Source organism: Rhinopithecus bieti, unplaced genomic scaffold (genome assembly GCF_001698545.2).
Source record: "Rhinopithecus bieti isolate Rb0 unplaced genomic scaffold, ASM169854v2 scaffold_47952, whole genome shotgun sequence".
In the NCBI taxonomy this organism is placed as follows: Eukaryota; Metazoa; Chordata; class Mammalia; order Primates; family Cercopithecidae; genus Rhinopithecus; species Rhinopithecus bieti.
This window is the reverse complement of record NW_016820098.1, coordinates 3,243,123-3,266,738: the sequence shown is the minus strand read 5'-3', so window position 1 is coordinate 3,266,738 and position 23,616 is coordinate 3,243,123. Positions and strand designations below refer to the sequence as shown.

The 23,616-nt window shown below is 38.3% G+C and overlaps 1 protein-coding gene and 1 pseudogene across 1 annotated transcript in view; one reads left to right on the top strand and one right to left on the bottom strand.

Moving 5' to 3' along the window:
- SPAG1 (sperm associated antigen 1) overlaps window positions 1-23,616 on the top strand; it is an 86,660-nt gene that overhangs the window by 5,173 nt on the left and 57,871 nt on the right. The window contains exons 3-7 of the mRNA XM_017859467.1: window positions 3,288-3,447; window positions 15,676-15,801; window positions 20,899-20,960; window positions 21,482-21,588; window positions 22,170-22,275. Coding sequence (XP_017714956.1) covers window positions 3,288-3,447; window positions 15,676-15,801; window positions 20,899-20,960; window positions 21,482-21,588; window positions 22,170-22,275 — 561 coding nt within the window. The remainder of the gene's footprint in view (window positions 1-3,287; window positions 3,448-15,675; window positions 15,802-20,898; window positions 20,961-21,481; window positions 21,589-22,169; window positions 22,276-23,616) is intronic.
- LOC108520174 (ubiquitin-fold modifier 1 pseudogene) lies at window positions 2,632-2,950 on the bottom strand (annotated as a pseudogene).

The following is a 23,616-nucleotide window of genomic DNA, read 5'->3' as shown; positions in this document are numbered from 1 at the left end:
TAGCTGTGAAAGCAGCCATTACGGTGGGGTGTGATGACTCATGCCTGCAACACTAGCATTTTGGGAGGCCGAAGCAGGTGGATCATTTGAGTTCAGGAGTTCAAGACCAGCCTGAGTAACAGGGTAAAATCCTGTCTCTACAAAAAATATAAAAATTATCTCGACCTGTAATCCCAGCTACTCAGAAGGCTGAGGTGGGAGGATTGCTTTAGCCTTGGAGGCTATAGTGATCCCTGGTTGTGTCACTGCACTCCAGCCTGGGTGACAGTCTCAAAAAATTAAAAAAAAAAAAAGCTATTAGGAGATAAGCTTATCTCACCAACCTAGGCTGGTGGCACTTTCCCACTTCATATCACCTGACAACAAAGGAGGGTGACCCATCACACGCTGATCACATGGAGGGTGGCGGGGAGGCCTGAAGGTAACATCAGAAGGCAGGGAATCAGGACCTTTTCAGGGTAGAGCCCCATCCTAGTGACTGTCCCACTGAATATACATCAAATGTGGTTGTTAAAAATGCACATTTGAGGACCCTATTCCCAGCAATTCTGCTTCAAAAAATCTGGGATAGGGCCAGGGAACATATGATTTAACAGTGGAGCTGGCTGATTGATATGCAGGTGTTCAAGGAACCCACTTCAAGAACACTGTCCTGAGGAGTACCAACCTGTGACACCTCTTTTGGATTTCTTTTCTTTTTTCCTTCCTTCCTTCCTTCCTTTCTTCCTTCCTTCCTTCCTTCCTTCCTTCCTTCCTTCCTTCCTTCCTTCCTTCCGTCCGTCCGCCTTCCTTCCATCTTCCTTCCCTTCCTTCCTATCTCTCTCTCTCTTTCTCTCTATCTCTTTCTTGCTTGCTTCTTTTTTGTTTTTGTTTTGTTGTTTTTTTTTAAGACTGATCCACTATATGTTGTCCAGGCTGATGTCAAACTCCTGGACTTGAGCAATCCTCCTGCTTTGGCTTCCCAAAGTGCTGGGGCCTTTTGGAATCTCTTGAGCTATTTTCATTTGGAGACCAGAATTCTATTGCAGAAGACATTGTGGAGCATGACCTACTTTCCAGGAATCTAGAATTCCTTTGCTCTTGTGGCTGGTTCTTTATTTCCTCTATCCCTATTCCTTATCACTGAGTTCTTTCCTTTTTCTGTTTCATCACCTTTTAGTTCCTGTCTTTCCCTGTTGCTCCCCAGCAGCTACTGATTGGAAAGGTGAAACAATCAGTAATATCAACTGTTTTTCCCGTTTTTAGCAGAATATTATCATGATACTTGGTCAGGACGAATAAATAAAAATGAAATAGTTTATTGGATGAAACAGTTGGAAAGCTACAGTTATAATAAGTTGGTCCAAGAAATTCTATGAATAACCAATTCAGTTGATAGATATATGAACTTGGAATTGTTTTTAAAATTTAATTTGGAATGAAATTTATTTATATTTTTCAGAAATCTAAGAATGAACAGACCTACAAAAGAATGGGGAAAAGACGCTTTTTCCTTAATAATAGAAAGGAACAGATGTCTCATTTAACTCTCTAAGGAAAGAATTCTGTTCCTTGAGTGGGTTGAATTTCAGGGTGTGTTGTTTAAGCTGTTTATCTGCCATTTTCTTCCTACCTCTTTGAAAAAAAAATTCTAACTATGAACAGAAAATCTTTGTTGTTAAAAAGGAAGTCCAAAGTTTCTTTCTGCCAGTCTCTAATACTCGAATTATGAGGTTTAATATCATGCTACAAAATGAACATATGAAGCATCATATGTTGAAGAGAAATATTATCCATTTTTGTTAAATTTTGTTTCTTTTGGTTGATATTAAAACTGAAATTTATGTGATAGGTAAATTTATGTGATACATGAGATTTGAAACTTAAAAAAAGTAAATGGACAAATTTTTTTTTTTTCAAATTTTTTTTTTTTTTTTGACACAGAGTCTCTCTCCCTGTCACCCAGGCTGGAGTACAGTGGTATGATCTTGGCTCACTGCAACCTCTGCCTTCTGGATCAAGTGATTCTCCTGCCTCAGCCTCCCATGTAGCTGGGATTACAGGCACTCACTACCTTGCCTGGCTAATTTTTGTACTTTTAGTAGAGAGTCCATTTCACCATGTTGGCCAGGCTGTTCTCGAACTCCTGACCTCAAGTGATCCGCCTGCCTCGGCCTCCCAAAGTGCTGGGAATACAGACCTGAGTCACAGCGCCCAGCCTGATAAAAATTTAATATAGTTAACTATTCATTGATATGTTTATTGACTTCATCATAAGCTATATATTTAATTAAAAATCAAACTATGAGTCTGCAAACCAGATGCTGTCAAGCAAATTGCCATCCATGATCCATAATTCTTTTTATATTTTTAACTCAGACAAATATGTAAGATTCAGTAAATTTTAATATTTCAAATGTTTTCCAAAAAATTATCAGAAGCACCCAGTTATAAAATAGTTGGATAATCCATTTACCCCAAATGAACTACCTGTTTGTGTGTGAGGTAGCAATCTTCTGTGACACTACTACCCTTAATTCATATGCATTCCCTCTTCACATGAAGAGTACAGACAACAAAAAGGGACAGATGAGTCTCATTATTCATTGACTCTTGGTGTTTTCATCGTGTGTTAAATGCCTGATTTCAATTTTACAGCAACAAAAAATACCAATATTTATTCTGAAAGGTAATTGTATGTTCCAAGCGGCCAATATTAACAACTTCCATCACGACTCTAGGAATAATTCGCAGTTCTGAACGATGTTTTAGAAAAACATTTCCAGCGGTCTGTACGGGATTTATTCATATTCCATCATTGATAATAATTGCACTTCTTGGAGCAGGAACTTGAAATTCTTCTGTTGCAAACTATAAGACTGCTGTGAAAGGTGTACTTTCAGGAACAGAGTACTTTTTATGCCAGCCGCGGGTCAGACCTCAGAGTGATCTTAAAGGAACCCATTGACATGGTGGTGCCGGGATGAACCCAGAACCCAGGCCAACTCCGCGGAGCAGCCCCACTTCCTCCACGGTGCTGGGGACCACCCCGCCCCACTCACCCTTATCCAATTTTTCAAGTGTGTGATGAAAATTGGTTTCTTTGAAGTTCCTTTTTTTCTTCATTGTATCGTTCCGTAGATTAATGGGTAAAAATTGAGACTGTGCAGGTTGAGGAAAGAGACTGGGAAGCAGCCCTTGAGATCTCCACAGAACCTTAGGGCTCCATGGAACCCAGCCTGCAAACCGCTGGTCTAGATGATCCTAAATAAGGTGCTAACTCTAAAACTTATTTATTTCTTTTTAAGGTCTGGCGAGGAAGGATGTTATCCTGAACTTACAGAATTTTGTGAAAAGCACCTTCAAGCCTTGGCCCCTGAAAGTAGAGCTTTGAGGAAAGATAAACCAGCAGCAACAGCAGCCAGTTTTACAGCTGAAGAATGGGAAAAAATTGATGATGATATAAAGGTATAGAGTAATACCAATTTTCCACAGATATTGTTGAGACATTGTATATGTGTTTACTTTACTTATCTGAAATCCTAGGCTTCTTGTTTGTCTGTAAAGGGCTTCTAGTGTCAATTAGGCAGGATTGGTTGCTTTTTACACCCAGGGGAACATTGCAAATTTGCGTGTGTGTGCACGTCCATACATGTGTGCATTTAAATTAGCTGAATAATATTCCATCCTATTAAAAAGCCTATAATTTAATCATCTTCAATAAATAGTGCTGAATAAACATGTTTATTTGTAATTTTTTTTTTTTTTTTGAGATGGAGTCTCGCTTTGTCGCCCAGGCTGGAGTGCAGTGGTGTGACCTCGGCTCACTGCAACCTCTGCCTCCCGGGTTCAAGTGATTCTCCTGCCTCAGCCTCCCGAGTAGCTGGGATTACAGGCACATGCCACCATGCCTGGCTAATTTTCGTATTTTTAGTAGAGATGGGGTTTCACCATGTTGGCCAGACTTCTCAAACTCCTGACCTCAGGTGATCCGCCCACCTCGGCCTCCCAAAGTGCTGGGATTACAGGCATGAGCCACCATGCCTGGCCTACTTTTTGCACCTCCCTGATTATTTCCTCAGGATAAATTATTAGAATTCAAATTGCTTGGTCAAGTATGGTTGCTCACACCACCTGTAATCCCAGTACTTTGGGAGGCTGAGTCAGAAGGATCACTTCAGGCCAGGAGACCAGCCTGGGCAACATAGTCAGAGTTGTCTCTACAAAAATACAAAACTTAGCTGGACATGGTGACATGTGCCTGTAGTCCCAGCCATTCAGGAGGCTGAGACAGAAGGATCGCTTTATCCTGAGAGATTGAGGCTGCCGTGAGCTGTGATGGTGTCATTGCACTCTGGCCTGGGTGACAGAGTGAGACCCTGTCTAAAAACAAAAAGCAAGAGAGAGAGAGAAAAAAATTTAAATTGTTTGATCAAAGGGTTTGAATGTTTTTAAGGCTTTTCAAATGTATGTTCTCAGAAAATTTGTACCTTCATACATCAACCCCAACAGTGTATAAGAATGCCCAAGCCAGGTGCAGTGGTGTGTGCCTATAGTCCCAGTTACTCAGGGAGGATTGCTTGAACCCAAGAGTTTGAGGCCAGCCTAGACAATACAGAGAGACCTGGTTTCTTTATTAAAAAAAAAAAAAATGCCCATTTTAGGTACTTTTGTTGGATGCTGTAATCATTTTAGTCAATTAAATAGTTGAAAAAATGGTAGTACCATAGTCCCTTCTTATCTTTGGGGCATACTTTCCAAGACCCCCAGTAGATGCCTAAAACTGCAGATAGTACTGAAGCCTAAATATACCGTGTTTTTTCCTCTATATGCATGTCTATGATAAAATTTAACTTATAAATTAGGCACAGTCAAAGATTAACAATAACTAAAAAAACAGAACAATTATAACAACATACTGTTGTAAGAGTTATGTGAATATGAGCTCTCTTTCTCTCAAAATATCTTACTGTATTGTACTCACCTATTTTTGGACTGCAGTTGACTGTGGGTAACTGAAACCACAGAAGGCAAAATTACAGATAAGGGGAGGACTATTGTAGTATATTTTTTTATTACTAGTAAAGTTGAGTTATCTTTCATGGATCTGTCACTTAAATTTCTTAAATATTTACAGATTTCTTTTAATCAGCTTTATTGAGGTAAAATTTATATTCCATAAAAATTCCTAACTTTATAGTGTACATTTCACTGAGTTTTGACAAATGTATGTGGTACAGAACATTTCCATCACCACTAAAACTTTTCTCTTGCCCATTTGTGGTCAGTGCAGACCCCACTGCCTGGGCTTTGGCAACCACTGAACTGTCAGCATAGTTTTGCCTTTTCTAGACTTGTGTGTAAATGTAATCACACAGTATGTTGTTGTTCTTGTGTGTCTTCTTTCACTTACATAATGCTTCTGAGATTCATCTATGTGGTTGCTTGTGTCTGTAGTTCATTCCTCTGAGTTGCTGAATAGTATTGAATTGTATGAATATCCTACAGTTTGTTTACCCACTTACCTTTGGTAAGACCCCCAGTGGATGCCTAAAACCTAGATAATACTGATCCCTAAATATACTATGTTTCAACTGCCAAAATATTTTCCAAAGTGGCTATACCATTGTGCAATCCTGACAGCAATATATAAAATTTCCACCTGCTTTATATCCTGGTCAGCACATAGTATTGTCAGTTTTGTTAGTTTTAGCCACTCTACCAGGTATCTCATTGTGGTTTTAATTTGCGTATCTCTAATGACTAATGACATTGAGTGTCTTTTCATGTAACTTCTATTGTGAAGTGTCTTTACATCCTTTGCCCATTAAAAAAAAAATTGCATTGTGTTCTTACTGAGTTACGAAGTACTTGTTCTTTATCAGATACATTGCTCTGTTGCCCAGGCTGGAGTGCAGTGATACCATCATGACTCACTGCAGCCTTGACCTCCCAGACTCAAGCAATTCTCCCACTTCAGCCTACAGAGTAGCTGGGACCACAGGCGTGCACCACTATGCTTGGCTATTTTTTTTTTTAATTATTTGTAGAGACAGAGCTTCACTATGTTGTCCAGGCTAGTCTTGAATACCTGGGCTGCTTTGGCCCCTCAAAGTGCTGGGATTACAGGCATGAGCCACCATGCCCAGCTGTCTTTTCTTTTTTATTTATTTATTTGTTTGTTTGTTTGTTTATTTATTTTGAGACAGAGTTTCGCTGTTGTTGCCCAGGCTGGAGTGCAATGGCGCAATCTCAGCTCATCGCAACCTCCGCCTCCCAGGTTCAAGCAATTCTTCTGCCTCAGCTTCCTGAGTAGCTGGAATTACAGGCATGTGCCACCACGCCCGGCTAATTTTGTATTTTTAGTAGAGATGGGGTTTCTCCATGTTGGTCAGGCTGGTCTCAAACTCCCAACCTCAGGTGATCTGCCCGTCTTGGCCTCCCAAAGTGCTGGGATTACCGATGTGTGCCACCACGCCCAGCCTCTTTTCATTTTTTTTTTTTTAACAGTATCTTTGGAAGAGTACAAGTTTTAACTTTTGAGGAAATCTTTTTTTTATTGTTTGGGCTTTTGTGTTTTATCTAAGAAATCTTTGTTTAATCCAGGACCTCTAATTTTTTCTCCTAGGAAGTTTATAGTTTTAATTCTTATATCTAGGTCTATAATCAGTTTTAATTTTGTATTGGTATTTGAACAAAAGTATTCAAGCACCGTATAATAAAATATTATCTTTAAATTTCTTGGTACCATTGTCAAAACTCAGTTGACCAAAGCTGGGTGTGGTGGTGCATGCCTGTAGTCCCAGTTTCTCTGGAGGCTGAGACAAGGAGATGACTTGAGCCCAGGAGTTTTAGGTTATGGTGCACTATTACCAAGCCTGTGAATAGCTGTTTAACTCTAGGCTGGACAACACAGCAAGACCTCATCTCTAAAAAATCTTTTTAAAAAAAATCAACTGGACTGAGCACAGTGGCTCATGCCTGTAATCCAGCACTTTGGGAGGCTGAGGTGGGTGGATCACTTGAGTTCAGGAGCTCAAGACCAGCCTGGCCAACGTGGCAAAACCCCATCTCTACTAAATACCAAAAATTAGCTGAGCATGGTGCCATGTGCCTGTAGTCCCAGCTACTCAGGAGGCTGAGGCACAAGAATTGCTTGAATCCAGGAGGCAGAGGTTGCAGTGAGCTGAGATGGTGCCACTGAACTCCAGTCTGGACGACAGAGCAAGACTGTCTCAAAAAAAAAAAGAATCAATTGATCTTATGTGCGCGTCTATTTCTGACTCCCTCAATTCTGTTTCATTATTTTAATTTTTATATTTATTTATTTATTTTATACTCCTTGATAAGCAAGGCTATCCCATAGGCAGTCTGTCCACAGTAGCATGTTTCATTATATTAAATGTACATCTTTATTACCTTCTTGTCTTGATTGCAATAGTTTTACAGTAACTCTTGAAATTTTACTGTAATAAAAGGCTGGAAAAAAAAAGAGGCTGGAGGTAGTGCAAGTCTTCCACCTTTGTTCTTTTTAAAAGTTGTTTTGGCTATTTTAGGTCTTTTGCTTATTACAAAATAACTTGCTTGTGTTTGAATTGGGATTGTGTTGAATTCATGGATCAATTTTGGAAGAACTGACATCTTAATACTGAGGTTTCGGATCCATGAACATTGTATATTTCTCCATTCATTTAAGTCTTCAATTTTTTTTACAGCAATGTCTTATAGTTTTCAGTATATAGTTCTTGCATAGTTTTGCTAAACTTATTCCTAAACATTACGTGTAGCTCATGCTATTATAAATGTTAATATTTTTGTAATTTCAATGTTTTGCTCATCCTGTCACCTCAGTTATGAAAGTTTTTTTTTTTTTCATTTTAGTGAAATACATATTACATGAAATGTATTATCTTTACCAGTTTTAAGTGTTCAGTTCAGTAGTGTTAAGCATTTTCACATGGTTGTGCAACCACTCTTCAGAACTTTTTCATTCTGCAAAACAAATGCTACACTCATTAAACAACTCCCCATTTTCCCCACTCCCCTATCCCCTAGCAAGCACCATTCTATTGCCGTTCCTGTAAGTTTGACTACTCCAGATACCTAATTTTAATTTCAATTTTTAATTGTACAAGTTTATACTTATCTAATTGCTTTTTCATATTGACTTCATATCCTGCAATTTTGTTAAAGTCATGGATTAGTTCTAGGAATGTTTTTGTAGATTCATTGGATTTTCTACCTGCAGGATCATGCCATCTGTGAAAAATGCGAGATTTGCTTCTTTTCCAGTCTGCCATTTATTTATTTATTTATTTTACTTGCCTTATCGAACTGGCTAGAACCTCCAGTTCAGTAGAAGTGGTAAGAGCAGATATCCTTGCCTATTTCCCAGTCTTACAGGGAAATCATTTTGAATTTCACTATGAAATATAATGTGAGCTTTAAATTTTGTGTAGATGCCCTTTATCAAGTTGAAGTTTTCTTCTGTTCCTTGTTTGATGAGAATTTTTTATCATGAATGGGTTTTCAATTTTGTGAAATGCTTTTTCTGCATTTATTGAGATGAACAGATGATTTTCTTTGTAGTCTGTTAATAAGGTAAATTATGTAGATTGTTTTCAAATATTATACCAACCTTTCATTCCAGGATAAACTCTACTTGGTCGTGATATATCTTTTACAAATATATTCCTGGATTTGATTTGCTAAAATTCTGTGAAGGGTTTTTGTGTCTATGATCATGAGAGATATTGGTCAATAGTTTTATTTTCCTGTAATGCCATTGTCTGGTTTTGGTAGCAGGGTAATGCTGGCCTCATAGAAGGAGTTGGGAAGTATTGTCTCCTCTTCTGTTTTCTAAAAAAGTTGGTATATAATTGGTATTATTTCTTTCTTAAATGTTTTCAGTTCACTGTTGACACTGTATAGGCCTGGGATTTTCTTTGTAGGAAAGATTTTAACTGTGAATTCAATTTTTCAAATAGATACAAGGCTGTTCAGGTTATCTTTAGAGCTCTCTTTCTGTACAGCTGCCTCCTCTCTGATATTTTTTTCCCCTGAAACCTCACAGTCTTGGTCTCCCTAACGTCCAAACTTTGTCTGCTGAATTCAGCAAGACCACAGGGTTCTGTTTGGGTACTTTTACTCTGCTGCAGCCTGGAAACTGCAGACAGTGAGTTGGAGCAACTGTAGGGCTTACCTCATTTGTTCCCCTTTCTTTCAATGATCACTGTCCTGTGCCTCCCTGGTTCAGGTGATTCTCCCACCTCAGCCTCCCGAGTAGTTGGGATTACAGGCACGTGCCACCGCGCCCAGCTAATTTTTGCGTTTTTTCTATTTATGTATTTCTCATTGTTTTTTAAGAGTTCTGTACTGTATATTGTAAATTTTCCTCTAGCTTGTTGTTTACCTTTTAAATGTTGTGTGTGGTGTTTTTTATTTTTTAAAATTTTTATGCTATCCTCTTAATTTTATTCTTTAAGATCTTTTCATCAGCTTTTATAGTTAGGAAGGTTTACTCTCCACCAGATACATATTTACTTATATTTTCTTAGAGTTTCTTCAGTTTCATTTTGCTTAAGAAATTATTTTTGGGCTGGGCATGAGTGGCTCATGCCTGTAATCCCAGCAGTTTGGGAGGCCGAGGAGGGCGGATCACCTAAGGTCAGGAGTTCGAGACCACCCTCGCCAACATGGTGAAACCCTGTCTCTACTAAAAATACAAACAATCAGCCAGGTGTGGTGGTGCATGCCTGTAATCCCAGCTACTCAGGGGGCTGAGGCATGAGAATCAGTTGAACCCAGGAGGTGGAGGTTGTAGTGAGCAAAGATTGCACCATTGTACTCCAGCCTGGGAGTCAGAGCTAGACTCTGCCTAAAAGAAGAAAAAAAAAAAGAAAAAGAAAATATATATATGTGTGTGTGTGTGTGTGTATATGTATGTGTGTGTATGTGTATATATATGTGTGTGTGTGCATATATATATAAAATATATGTATCTCACAGATTCTGGAGAACCAGTTTTTTTGTTTATTTTATTTTATGTATATTTTCTGGGGTTAAAACGATTTTAAAACATCTAAAACAATGTTGAGGTATATGCATTCTGTAACTTACAATGCTGCTTTTAAACTTTCAGCCTTCTCATTTTGTTGGCTTGAGCTCAAAATATGGTAATCTACCAGTCAAAATAGCACTTTATGTCCAGACTTTTGGTCTTGTTTTCAGGATGTAGACAGCTTGATTTTAGTTGAAGAGCCTATGTTTTCCCCATTGTGTGTTTTTTCTCTTTTTTACCCCTTTTTTTTTTTTTTTTTTTTTTTTTTGAGATGGGGTCTTGCTGTGTCACCCAGGCTGGAGTGCAGTGGCACAATCATAGCTCGCTGCAGCCTTGAACTCTTGGGCTCAAGTGATCCTCCTCATTCTCCCAAGTAGCTGGGATTACAGGCATTCACCACCACACTCAGCTAAGTTTTTTGTAGAGACATGGGTCTTGCTATATTGCCCAGGCTGGTCTAGAACTCCTGTTGGTCACTTCGCAGGTTAGTCTCCTTTTCACTTGCCTTTCTTTCATACTTTGTCACTTGTCCCCTTTTCTCCATTCTTTCTTGCTCCCTTCCTCCTCTATAAATCTTCCTCTTACCTTTCACCATTCTAACCTTATTGCTTTTCTTTTTCTTCTCATATTTCTCCTCTTTGCCCTTTTTCATCCTCCCTGCCTTCTATATACAGATGGGACAGATAATATAGTTTTTTTTTGTTTGTTTTGTTTTTTGTTTTTTTTTTTGCTGTATCCCAGTGCTTTTAAGAGTGTCTAACAAATATTAGAACTCTCAGTACATCTTTTCTGAATAATAAGTAATACTACTTCACGGATAATAAATATCTTACTCAATTTTTTTTCTGGCACCTGTGACAATTTAATAAACATTAATAACCTACTATATGTCAGACACTGAATCACAAAGATGAAATTAAGACATAGGCCCTGCCCTCAAGGAATTTACAGTGTAAGAAGAGAGACTAACAATAGATGATTTTTAAATATTTATGCTAATATATTATGGAGGAGAAGCACTTTTAGCCCAACTAGGAAGTTCTGGGAAATCTTGCTGAAAAGAATGATGAATAAGGTCTTGCAAGATAAATAAAAGTAGGAACGGCAACAACAATGTATATATACTTAACAAGACTGAACTGTAGACTTTATAATGCATATTTTACCAAAAAAAAAACATTTTTTTTTTTTTTTTTTTTTTTTTTGAACGGCAGAATTCTCACTCTGTCTGCCAGGAGCATGGAGTGGGCAGTGGCGATCTCAGCTTCACTGCAACTCCGCCTCCCGGCGTTTAACGCGCATTCTCCCTGCCTCAGCCTCATGAGTAGCTGGGACTACAGGCGCCTGCCACTATCGCCCGGCTAGTTTTTTATTGTATTATATTAGTAGAGATCCGGGGTTTCACCGTTTAAGCCAGGATGGTCTCGATCTCCTGACCGTCAGTGATCCGCCCGTCTCGGCCTCCCCAAAGGTGCTGGGAATACAGGCTTGAGCCAGACCGCGCCCGGACCATTTACGGCCACATTTAAAAATAAAAGGTACGAAGTATGTTCCAGATAGTGAGGATGGCAAGATCACAATTGTCATAAAAAATTGACTTCATAGGAAACTATGATAAATATAGTTGAATCTTGAACACACAAGGAGTTTAGGGCACTGGCTCCCTTTACAACTTTTGACTCACCCCAGAACTTAACTACTGATAGTCTATTGTTGACTGAAAAGCCTTAACCACAACAACATACAAGCAAGTTGATTACATATATTTTGTATGTTATATAGATTATAATACTGTAATTCTTACAATAAAGTAAGATAAGAAAAGAAAAAATTATTAGGAAAATCCTAAGGAAAGAGAAGAATAACATTTGCTTTTCCTTTTTTTGTTTTTTTTTTTGAGACGCGAGTCTCGGCTCTTGTCGCGCCAGGCTGGAGTTGCAGTGGCCGGATCTCAGCTCACTGCAAGCTCGCGCCTCGCCGGGTTTACACCCTTCTCCTGCCTCAGCCTCACCTCGAGTTAAGCTGGGACTACAGGCCCGGCCCGCACCTTCACCCCGGCTAGTTTTTGTATTATTTTTTAGTAGAGACGAGGGTTTCACCATGTTAGGCGAGGATGTCATTGATCTGCCTGACCAGTCGATGATGCCGCCCGCCTCCGGGGCCTCCAAAGTGCTGGGATTACAGGCTTCGAGCCACCCACCACGCCCAGCCGAGAAGATACATTTTCTATGCATTAAGTGGAAGTGGATCATCATAAAGGTCTTCATCCTCGTCATCATCATATTAAGTAGGTTGAGGAGGAGGAGGCACAGGAGGTGTTGGTTTTGCTGTCTTAAGGGTAGCAGAGATGGAAGAGGTGGAGGAGATGAAAGGAGAGGTAGGAGAGGCATGAGAGGCAGGTGTACTTGGTGTAACTTTTTAGAAATCAATCATAATTTCTGTCTTTTGCTTTTCATTTCTCTAAAATGTTACTATATGGTACCAATCCTTCTTCTACCATTTGCTCTAGTTTTAGTCCCCATATCACAGAGGATAGATGTTGTGAAAGAAGTCAAAAACAGTCTTGAGTAATCGGAGCCCTTCTGCCAGATTGTCTAATGTTAGTTTATTTTCTGGCATTGCTTATTCTGTGTCTTCTCATTGTCTGGCACTGGTTCAGAAGCACTTACCTTCATGAAGTCATCTTCTGTTAACTACTGTGGTGTGGCGTTAGCACTTGAATTTCTCCAACATCCATATCTTGAAACACTTCACCCCCAACTTTTTTTTGGCATATTCATAATCTCTTTTATGATTTCCTTGATTTGCTCTATTGTAAATCCTATGAAATCCTGGACAACATCTGGACAGTTTTTTTCTAGCATGGATTTATTATTTCATGGCTTTTTTTTTTTTTTTCTTAGAGATGGGATTTTGCCATGTTGCCAGGGCTGGAATGCAATGGCTATTCACAGGCAGGGTCATAGCACACAGCACAGCTACAACTCTTGGGCTCAAGTGATCCTCCTGCCTCAAACTCCTGAGTAACTGGGGCTACCGGTGCATGTGCCACCACTCCTGGCTTAATGGCTTTTTCTATAATGATGATGGCATTTTCAATGGTGTAATCCTTCTAGACGTTCATGATGTTCTATCAGGGTTCTCTTCTGTAGTGTTGACAGTCCTTTCCATAGAGTAGGGCATGCAGTGAAGTTCTTTTTTTTTTTCTTTTTTTTTTTTTGAGACGGAGTCTTGCTCTGTCACCCAGCCTGGAGTGCAGTGGCTCACTGCAAGCTCGGCCACCTGGGTTCACACCATTCTTCTGCCTCAGCCTCCCGAGTAGCTGGGACTATAAGTGCCCACCACCATGCCCAGCTAATTTTTTTTGTATTTTTAGTAGAGATGGGGTTTCACCATGTTAGCCAGGATGGTCTCAATCTCCTGACCTCGTGATCCACCAGCCTTGGCTTCCTAAAGTGTTGGGATTACAGGCGTGAGCCACCGCACCCAGCTGGCATGCAGTAAAGTTCTTAAAGATCTTTGTGACCCCCTGATCTAGAGGTTGAATTAGAGACATTGTTTTGGGGTAAGTAGACCACTTGACCCCTTTGGTCTTGAACTCATGGGGTTCTGGGTGGCCTAGGACATTGTCCAACATCAAAAGACAGTCCCTTAGTGGCAAGGTACATCCTGACTTCAGGAACAAAGCATTGATGGAACCAATACAGAAAAAGAGTTCTTGAATAGGCCTTCTTGCTGTACAGTCAAAAGACTGGCAGCTGATATCTATCTTTTCCCCTCAAGGCTTGCGGGTTAGCAGCTTTACAGATAAAGTCAGTCCTGATCATAAACCCAACTGGGTTTGCACAAAATAATTGAGTTTCCCTTTCCCTTCCTGCCTTAAATCCTGGTGCTTGCTTTTGTTCCTTACTAATAAATATCCTTTGTGGCATTTTTTCCCCCTAGAATACAGCACTTTCGTCTGCATTAAAAATCTGCTCAGACAGATATTCTTTCTCTTTAGTGATTTTCTCAATGGCACCTGGAAACTTGTCTGCTGCCTTTCGGTTGGGAGAAGCTGCTTCTCCTGTTCTCTTGACATTTTAAAAGCCAAACCTTTTTCTAAAATTCAAACCATCCTTTGCTGGCATTGAATTCTTCAGCTTTATAGGTTCATGATCTTCTTTTGCTTCAAGTTGTCATATAGTGACTTTGCTTTTTCTGGAATCATATTATAATCTATAGGAATGTCTTCTTTTTCTCTTTTTTTTTTTGAGACTGAGTCTTGCTCTGTCGCCCAGGCTGGGGCGCAGTGGTGCCACCTCGGCTCACTGCAACCTCTGCCTCCTGGGTTCAAGCAATTCTTCTGCCTCAGACTCCCCGGTAGCTAGGATTACAGGCACCCGCCACCACGCCTGGCTAATTTTGTATTTTTAGTAGAGACGGGGTTTCACCACGTTGGCCAGGCTGGTCTGGAACTCCTGACATCAAGTGATCTGCCCGCTTCGGCCTTCCAAAGTGCTGGCATTACAGGAGTGAGCCACCACGCCCAGCCAGGAATGCTTTCCTTACATCAATCTTGCACCCACATGAAGGCTGCATTTTCAATACAAGATAAAAAGGCATTTCACAAGAAGTGCAAAGTCTTTGCACCTGATGGTGTAGCCGCAGTGATGCAATGATGGACTCATAAATTTCCCTCTCCTCTCCTCTTCTCCCTCTTCCTTTCCCCCTCCCCCTCCCTCTTCCTCTCTCCCTTTCTCTCCCCCTTTCTTCTCCCTCTCCTCTCCCTCTTTTTTCTTTTCTTTCTTTTTTTTTCAGTGGTCCTTATTCTGGATTCATTTATTTTGAAATGGTGGGCAACTGCAACTGTAGCTTATGCCAGATCTTAATCTCTGGCACATATCAAGCAATTCAACTTTTTCTTTTGTAATATCATGTGTTTTCTCTGCTTCTTGGGAGCACTTCCAGCATCACTAGTGACACTTCGTATGGGTCCCATGGTGTTATTTAAGGTTTACAGTGTTGCACTAAACATCATAAAAATATGTGAGAACTGTGAGAGATCACTTTTTATGACAAGATGCAGTTTACTAGAGACAAACTGCTTCTGCAGAGATGACTAGTGTCACAAGGCATTTTAAGCAGATACTTGTAACTTAAAGCTTACAACAATAGCAACAGGAGGTGGCTGTGAAATTATTATGTATTGTAGTGTGTAATACAGTCAGTTTTATGCAGTTATGATTTAATGCTGCATCCTTATGTCTTTTTTTTTACATTTCTCTTTACTGTGAATGGTGCTATTTATGGTCTGTAAGTGTTTGTGTGGGTAAGTTTTGATAAATTTTAACTTTTTATAACTTGTGTATACTTTATTGTAGTAAATGATAAACTAGGCTAGTATCTACATATATTTTATGTATTCATGAAATACCTAACTTTATCTTAATTTTTTGATATTTCTAATCATCTGTGAGTTTTTTTCAAACTGTCACAAATCTCCAAATATTTTCCAATATTTTACTGAAAAAAATCCACATATAAATAGACCCATGCAGTTCAAACTTGCATTGTTCAGGGGTCAGCTATAGTTCTTTCTTATGCTTGGTTATAATTATTTCAAACTATATATTTACCTTTTTCTCTATTCTCAGAGTTGGGTATCGGAAATTAAAAAAGAAGAAGATAAAATGCACTTTCAAGAAACCGAGACATTTCCAGCAATGAAAGATAATTTGCCTCCAGTTCGTGGTTCAAACAGCTGTCTTCATGTTGGCAAGGTAGGCCTTTTTGATATCTTTGTGGGTGGTAGTGGGAGAGGATTGTTGCTGTTTATTAAGGGACAATCTCAGTTTAATCGGAGCAGCCTATGTGTGATGTCCTCTAGGAGAGTTGGGGAGTTTGTTCAGCTGGCTGGGAACTAGCACCTTCTTTACTAGGCTGTATCTCATTACTTGGAGATCAAAATGAAACAGTTTTTTCCTTTGAAGTCTTGCATCTTGGGCTTATTTACTGCCTTTAGTCTTTTTTTTTTTTTTTTTTTTTTTTTTTTTTTTTTTTTTTTTTTTATACGCCCTGTCTCTTCTGTCCAATTTTGATGAGAGCAAAAGGTCTGATTCAGTGTGTGAAAATTTCAGGGAACAATTATATATATATCTGGTAGGGCTACAGAGGATATATCATATTACATAATTTAATTATGGATTTAAAACAGTAAACAGATACTTTCAGTACTTATAAATGTCATTCCTCTATTTAGTGCATGTTTTTATCCCCTTATTCCCATTTCTCTGTGGTTGGTCCCTGTTTTGTCACATAGACCTCTCCTTTTTAATCCATGGGCTCCATACAGAAGGGGACTGTTGAAGTTCCAGGCCCATTCTATTTAACTTTAGATTGAAACTGGGTTTCCTGGCATCCATCTGACCTTGTAATTTCTCAGATGACTCCTCAAGTCTTTTCATTTCTAGGTTAACTCATTCTTGTTATTCTCATCTTTTCTTTGAATCAATTTTATTTTAAAAATATTCATGGCTCTTCATCACTCTGCTCTCTGATAATTTACCTTCCTGGATCTTTTTACTCCTCATTAGGAATTACTTAGGTAACTGAGGTGTACAGTAATCTGGTGAGGATGCCACTGTCCGCAATCGATGAAATTGTATTTATTGAATAGTCGGTCGGGCATGGTGGCTCACGCCTGTAATCCCAGCACTTTGGGAGGCTGAGATGGATGTATTACTTGAGGCCAGGAGTTCAAGACCAGCCTGGCCAACATGGTGAAACCCCATCTCTACTAAAAATGCAAAAACATTAGCCAAGTGTGGTGGCATGTGCCTGTAATCCCAGCTTCCTGGGAGGCTGAGACACGAGAATTGTTTGAACCCAGGAGATGGAGGTTGCAGCGAGCTGAGATTGTCTCCTCTGTCTCAAAAAAAAAAAAAGAATAGTCCTTGTGTACTAAGACTGTGCCCTGAAAATATAACAATGAATAAGCATTGCTGAAGGAGCAATGGGGTGGACGGACTAGTGGTACAGTAGTTCTCAAAGTATGGTCTAGGAAGCCCTTAAAGTCCCAGAGATTCTTCCAGGGGATCCAGAAAGTCAGTGCTATTTTGAAAATAATGCTGGTGCTTTGTCCTTGTCACTGTGTTGGCATTTGCCCTGAGGATAAAGCTGCTGTTGCTTTAACATGAAGCAAGGCAGGCACCACACTGTACATACAGTAAAAACAAATTCCAATATTACTTAAAAATACCTTTAATAAAATAATAGAATATTTACTTTGTTAGATCTTGAACTTCTAGGACATGTCCTTTTAGTATTTTGTGTGACAAAGTAAGAAGTATGCAGAAAGCACTTCCCTGCATAGAGAAATATGATGGTTATGATATGATGCATAGCCATGTTTTCCTGGAACGCTGTTTTTACTTGAAATAATGGTTGACAAACTGTCATTATTCAGACTTGGGATTTCGGCAACAATTTTGTTGAAAGTGAATGAAGCAGGCCTGTCACCTTAAGGAGAACAACTCACAGTATTTGTTGCTGGTAAGCAAATCTGAGCTTTCAAGTGCAAATTAGGTTCAGGCAAGTGGGGCAGTGGCTCATGCCTGTAATCCCAGCACTTTGGGAGGCCAAGGCGGGTGGATCACTTGAGCCCAGGAGTTCGAGGCCTGGGCAACAGAGTGAGACCCCATCTCTACAAAACTTTTTTTTTTTTTCATTAGTGTGGTGTGGTGGCACATGCCTGTAGTTGTAGTTGTAGCTACTCAGGAGACTGAGGTAAGAGGATTGCTTGAGCCCTGGAGGTCAAGGCTGCAGTGAGCCATGATGACACCACTGTACTCCAGTCTGGGCAACAGAGAAAGACCCTGTCTCTAAAAACAAAGTGCAAATTAGGACTTTAGGTATTAAATATTTAGTATAATATAATAATATCTAATAATTTAGATATTATGTGTTTCTCAAATTTCTGCTTGTGACAGAAAATAGCCCTTAAGGGGGATACTTGTCAAAGGACAACATTACAACAAATTTCAAGATCTAATTGGCTTATATTAACAATTCATGAATCAGGATGACATCTCCTCTAAAAATTTAGAAAATGTGCTCCAATGGCCATGGCAGAACAGCTGGTTTTTATAAGGTAGCTTGAGCAGGGACAAGGAATACAAAAAGTAGACTATTTAACAACAGGTTATTTTCCTTATAAGGGTTAAAGCAGAAATTTGGTTATTATCTATGTCTTTTGGTTTCTCTAGTCAGATAAGCAAGTTAATTTTGGTTTGGTGATGTGGAACTTTAGCACCAGTGACTACATTTTAGTCTGTTGGGGCCTAGTGCAGGAGCTTAGTCCAAATCACTGACCTCCTATAAATTTTATTTAACATACCTGAAAGTCTTTTTTGATGAGCTCCATGCAGATATTAACAAATTGTGATTTATAAAGTTGTATAATGACATCTGTGAATATTTGGGAAATCTGTATAACTCCAATGACCGATAATTTTGAGGAGTGTGAGAGTGTCATGATACTGAAAAATTTGAGCCCCACTGCTGTAGCATATAATGGATTATGACAGTAAATATGCAGTGTTATGAGAATACATAGAAGGCACATGTCCCAATCTTTCAAAGTCAGAGAGCATTGCCTTCTTAAAATATCCAAATATAATATTACACATTAGATTTTATCCCATATACTCAGTCCATGTCTTGAGACTTTTATTGCTCCACATTCATTTTTTTACTTATTGAAATTTTTTTCTTCTTTATTCAGTTATAATTGATAACACTTGCATGTATTTATGGTGTACAATGTGATGTTTTGATATATCTACACAGTTTGAAATGCTTACCATAGTCAAGCCAATTCATGTCCATTTCTTGATCCCTAAAGGGGGATATTTTTTGTCACAGGTAGGTATTTGAGAGCCACGTATGAATATTAAATACCCCTGATTTCGCATCAATGCCTTTTGAAACTAAGTGATACCATTTGTATTAGTTTCCTAGGGCTGCTGTAATACCACAGGAAGTGGTTGGCATAAAACAACAGAAATGTATTATTTCACAGTTCTAGGGGCTAGAAGTACAAAATCAAGGTATTAACAGGGCCTTGCTTCCTCCAAAACCTGTAAGGGAAGATCCTTCTTTGGCTCTTCCAGCTTTTGGAAGCCCTGGCCTTCCTTGGCTTGTAGCAGTACAACTCTAAGCTCTGTTTTCATTTTCACACCGCCAGCTTCCTTCTGTTGGAACTTCTCCTCTTTTTATAAGGACACAGTCATACTGGATTAGGGCCCACCCTAATGACTTCATCTTCACTTGATTATATTGCAAAGACTCTATTTCCAAATAAGGTCTCATTCACAGGTACCGGGGTTAGGACTTCATCATACTATTTTGGGAGACATAATTCAACCCATAACATCATCTTAGCATTGAGAACATTGTCTTGATGAGCAGGAAATCGAGTGCAAGCATCAAATGAGACTTTTTGAGCCTGTAAGGACTGCATAGTACTCATTTATGTGGTTTATATAGTTCCTAGTATTGCTATTAGCAAACCTGAGCCTAATGAGAATGAAGATATGTAACAGTTTAAAAACAAATCAGCACCTACTTTATTATTATAAATTCTGCTATACTTCCCTTTCTTCAGACTATATAGATAAATATTTTAAAGTTAATATTCCGTAGTACTTATCTAGCAAAAATTGTACCTTCTCTCGGAGACTGATTATTGGTGAGCATTATGGCTATTGTTTGCCTTTCTCTCATTCTGTTCCGGTGCAGAACCTGCCCTCTGTCTTCAGCAGTGGGAATGTGGCTACTTTGGGCCACTGTTAGTGCTTGGTCAAGATGGGCCCATGACCCGAGCTAGCCAATCAGTTCTTCCTTGGAATTTCTCTAACTGAAGACAGAGAGAAGAGTCACTCTCCTTTTCCTCTGGTGGAGAGAGCTGTGAGGTTATAATTCCAGAATGCTTGTGGTGATGTTTCCTGTCACATAAAGAAAGCAAGTACCCATCAGGGAAAGTGAAATCAGTAGGTAGAGAGGAGCAGAGACTGGGAGGGACATGGGGAGCTGGAGAAAGGGCATAGGAATCCCCTCATCCAGCAATACCCCTGCCCTTCCATCCGTTTAGTTATATAAGCTGATAATTTCTTCTTTTTTAATGTAATTATTCCAAATCAGATTACTGTCATTGCAAACTTCTGACTAACATAGCAGTTATTCATGTTTCTCCAATGCCTAGGTTTGAAAAGAATGAATCAGAATTTAGTACTTTTTTATTATAAGAAAATCAGTAATAATATATTCACACATAAGTTTTAAAATTATATATATATATACTTAAAAACCTATAGATTGTCCCCAGAATTAACTACAAATTTAAAATTCTTAATAACTTTAATGCTGAAGTTATAGTAACTTCCAGGGTACCTATTTTTCTTATCCATTCCATTTGTATATCTTTATTTTATTTTTTTGAGACAATCTCTCTTTGTCACCCAGGCTGGAGTATAGTGGCTCAATCTCTGCTCACTGCAACGTCCACCTCCCAGGTTCAAGCAGTTCTCATGCCTCAACCTCCAAGTACCTGGGATTGCAGGCATGCGCCACCATGCCCAGCTAATTTTTGTATTTTTAGTAGAGACGGCATTTCTCCATGTTGGCCAGGCTGGTCTGGAACTCCTGGCCTCAAGTGATCTGTCCACCTCAGCCTCCCAAAGTGCTGGGATTACAGGTGTGAGCCACTGCATCTGGCCTCCATTTGTATATCTTAACCCAATACTTTACATTGCATTTACAGTAAAACCTGATAATCTTATATTAAATATATCTCATAAAATATGATTTTATTCTTTTAGGAAAAATGTTCTAAAAGACCAACTAAAAAGAAAACTCCAAGGGATTATGCAGAATGGGATAAGTATGTTTTACATGTCTGTAAAATGTATCACTAAAAAAGTTATCTACCACAAAATACTGCAGTAATTTCTTAAATAATTATTATAAACCTGAACATGTCAAGAATACCAAATTACTTCAATAGAGTACTGAGAATATCTGGCCTCAGCCCTTTCGATGTTTTTTTCAGTACATAAAAAACTACTATATCCTTTTTTTTTTTTAATAAAACCAACCAAAAAAAAACTAATGTAATTTTATACCCATCCAAACTATAAAAGAACAAAAATGTAAAATTGAGATAAGTTAGTCACAATTTTAATTTCAAAGTTCTGACCAGTTTAGATTTGATTAACATTTAAGCTCTCACTAAATTGTATATTTTCTTAAGAAGGAACTCAGATGACTTGAACTATAAAGTTACTACATATCTTTGAATATGGATCCAAAGGCATACTTGTACAAATATAAGAATATCAATAATATATTTGTTTTCTTGCCTGTATTGTACTTCTTTTGGTTTTTATTGTTCTTTCATTTAAGATTTGACGTGGAAAAGGAATGTTTGAAAATTGATGAAGATTACAAAGAAAAGACGGTAATAGACAAGTCACACTTGTCTAAAATTGAGACAAGAATAGATACAGCAGGTAATTGGAGAAAAAATAATAATTTAGTAGTCTTTATAGGTTTTAAATTATAATAAAAACTGTCAATCTAGAAGACATTGTCTTTGAGTACTGCACAGATTACCATGAAAAGTTTATGGATTTTCTCAGACAGCTGACCATTCAACAAATTTGCTTCTCTCTTTTACCCGCTTAATTTTAAATGTAGTAAGACTTTAAAATATAAACCTATTTTCTTATTGTAATTCATTTGTTTGTAATTCCTTTTTTTCCAATCCTCTTTTCCTCCAAATTCCTCAAATTGTTTTCTATTTGCTTCAAAACAAAAGATGGGCCAGTTTATTTGTTTTGTTTGTAGTCAACAGATGAATGGCACCTATAAAGTAAAACAAAATAAATCATTACAAAATTCTGAATCCTCAAAACTTATGAATGATTTAAAAGAAAACATCACTAAGCTTAAGGAACCTTTTATTTTCTTTTGTTTATTTTATGATCTTTCTGCTCTCTTCTGCTTCTGTTAAAATAAGCATTCTTAGATTTAAACTTTAAAATTCTGTTAAATTATATGTTTACATATAGCAGATAACATTTATTTCTAGGTCTAACTGAGAAAGAAAAGGATTTTCTTGTCATTCGTGAAAAGGAGAAAGGAAACGAAGCTTTCAACTCAGGAGATTATGAAGAAGCAGTGGTGTATTATACCAGGTGAGCAGACGTTTGTTGTGGTTTAAACTTGCCTTTTAAAAAATGATAATGTTTTAATTGTTGATAAATAAATAAGCGAAAGTCTATGTCAGAATCTCTCAATGTATTGTACTTGTGATTTACCATATATTCACTTGTGTTTCTCCTATTTTTTCAATACTTTTCTCAAACCTTTAAGCTCCCACTCCACTCCTACTTTTGACAGAGGACTTAACTTCCTATCTTGCAGAGAAAATAGAAGCCATCTGACAGGAATTCAACAGAAGGCCCATATGACATGGAAGTGAATAACTTAGGTTCTACTGTAGACTGCCTGGATTTAATTCTAGTATTTGTGGTGCTCCTTCCTACCACAGGGCCTTTGCACATGCTGGGTCCTCCATCAAAAATGCTTTTCTCATGGCTGATCAGAGTACAGTGGTGTTTACAATTGATCACAACCAGATACAGATTTCCTTGTTGCTTCTCCACCCCCACCATTTCACTTGACTAGCCTTTGAAAGAGAAAAGAAAATTAAGAAAAAAAAAAAAATGCTCTTCCCTCCTCCCATTATCTAGTTAATTCTGATTTATCCTTCAGATCTTAGTCTTCACCTTACTTCTTTGGAGAAGCCTTACTTGACCTTCCAAACTAGGTTAAATCTCCATCCCACCCCACCCACTTCACCTCCCAATTTATAGGCTCTTATAGCAGTCTTACCTCTCCTTTGTAACACTTGTCAGAAGTATAATTTAAGCTTGTGTGATTTGATAATAACTAGAATGTAAGATTTGTAAGAGCAGAACCCATTTGTCAAGGATTTTTACATCGTTGTATCCCCAAGGCCCAACAAAGTACCTGGTTCATAGTAGATGTTCAATAAATATGTATATGAACTTCTGAAGTTCTTAACAGCCTATGAAAAGTAGACTAAGTTTTTAAAATGTTGTTACAGATAAACTGTTCTTATAGAATCACCAATGCCACCTTAGCCCTAAACTCTGTACAATCTTTTTTCCACCTTTGGAAATAAGATAGATATTTTCGATGTTGTTGATGTCTCTAAAGAAGTTTTCTCAGACTGTTTAAATGAAGACATGAGGTAAAGAGGATATATGATGGATCATTCATTTAGTATAGCCTCCCCTGTTCAGGCAGGTGGATGTCAGTCTTGATAACTGTTCTTTCTTTTCTTGTAGATTTATACCAGAGAGTCTCTTGTCTATTACAGGTTGTAAAACTCTTTTCTTCTTTTATGGAGTCATGTAGTTGAAGAATTAAAGCAGCATAGTATAATGGTTAAGGGAATTCAGACTACCACATCTGACCTTGGGCAGATTTTTTTTTTTTTTTTTTTTTTT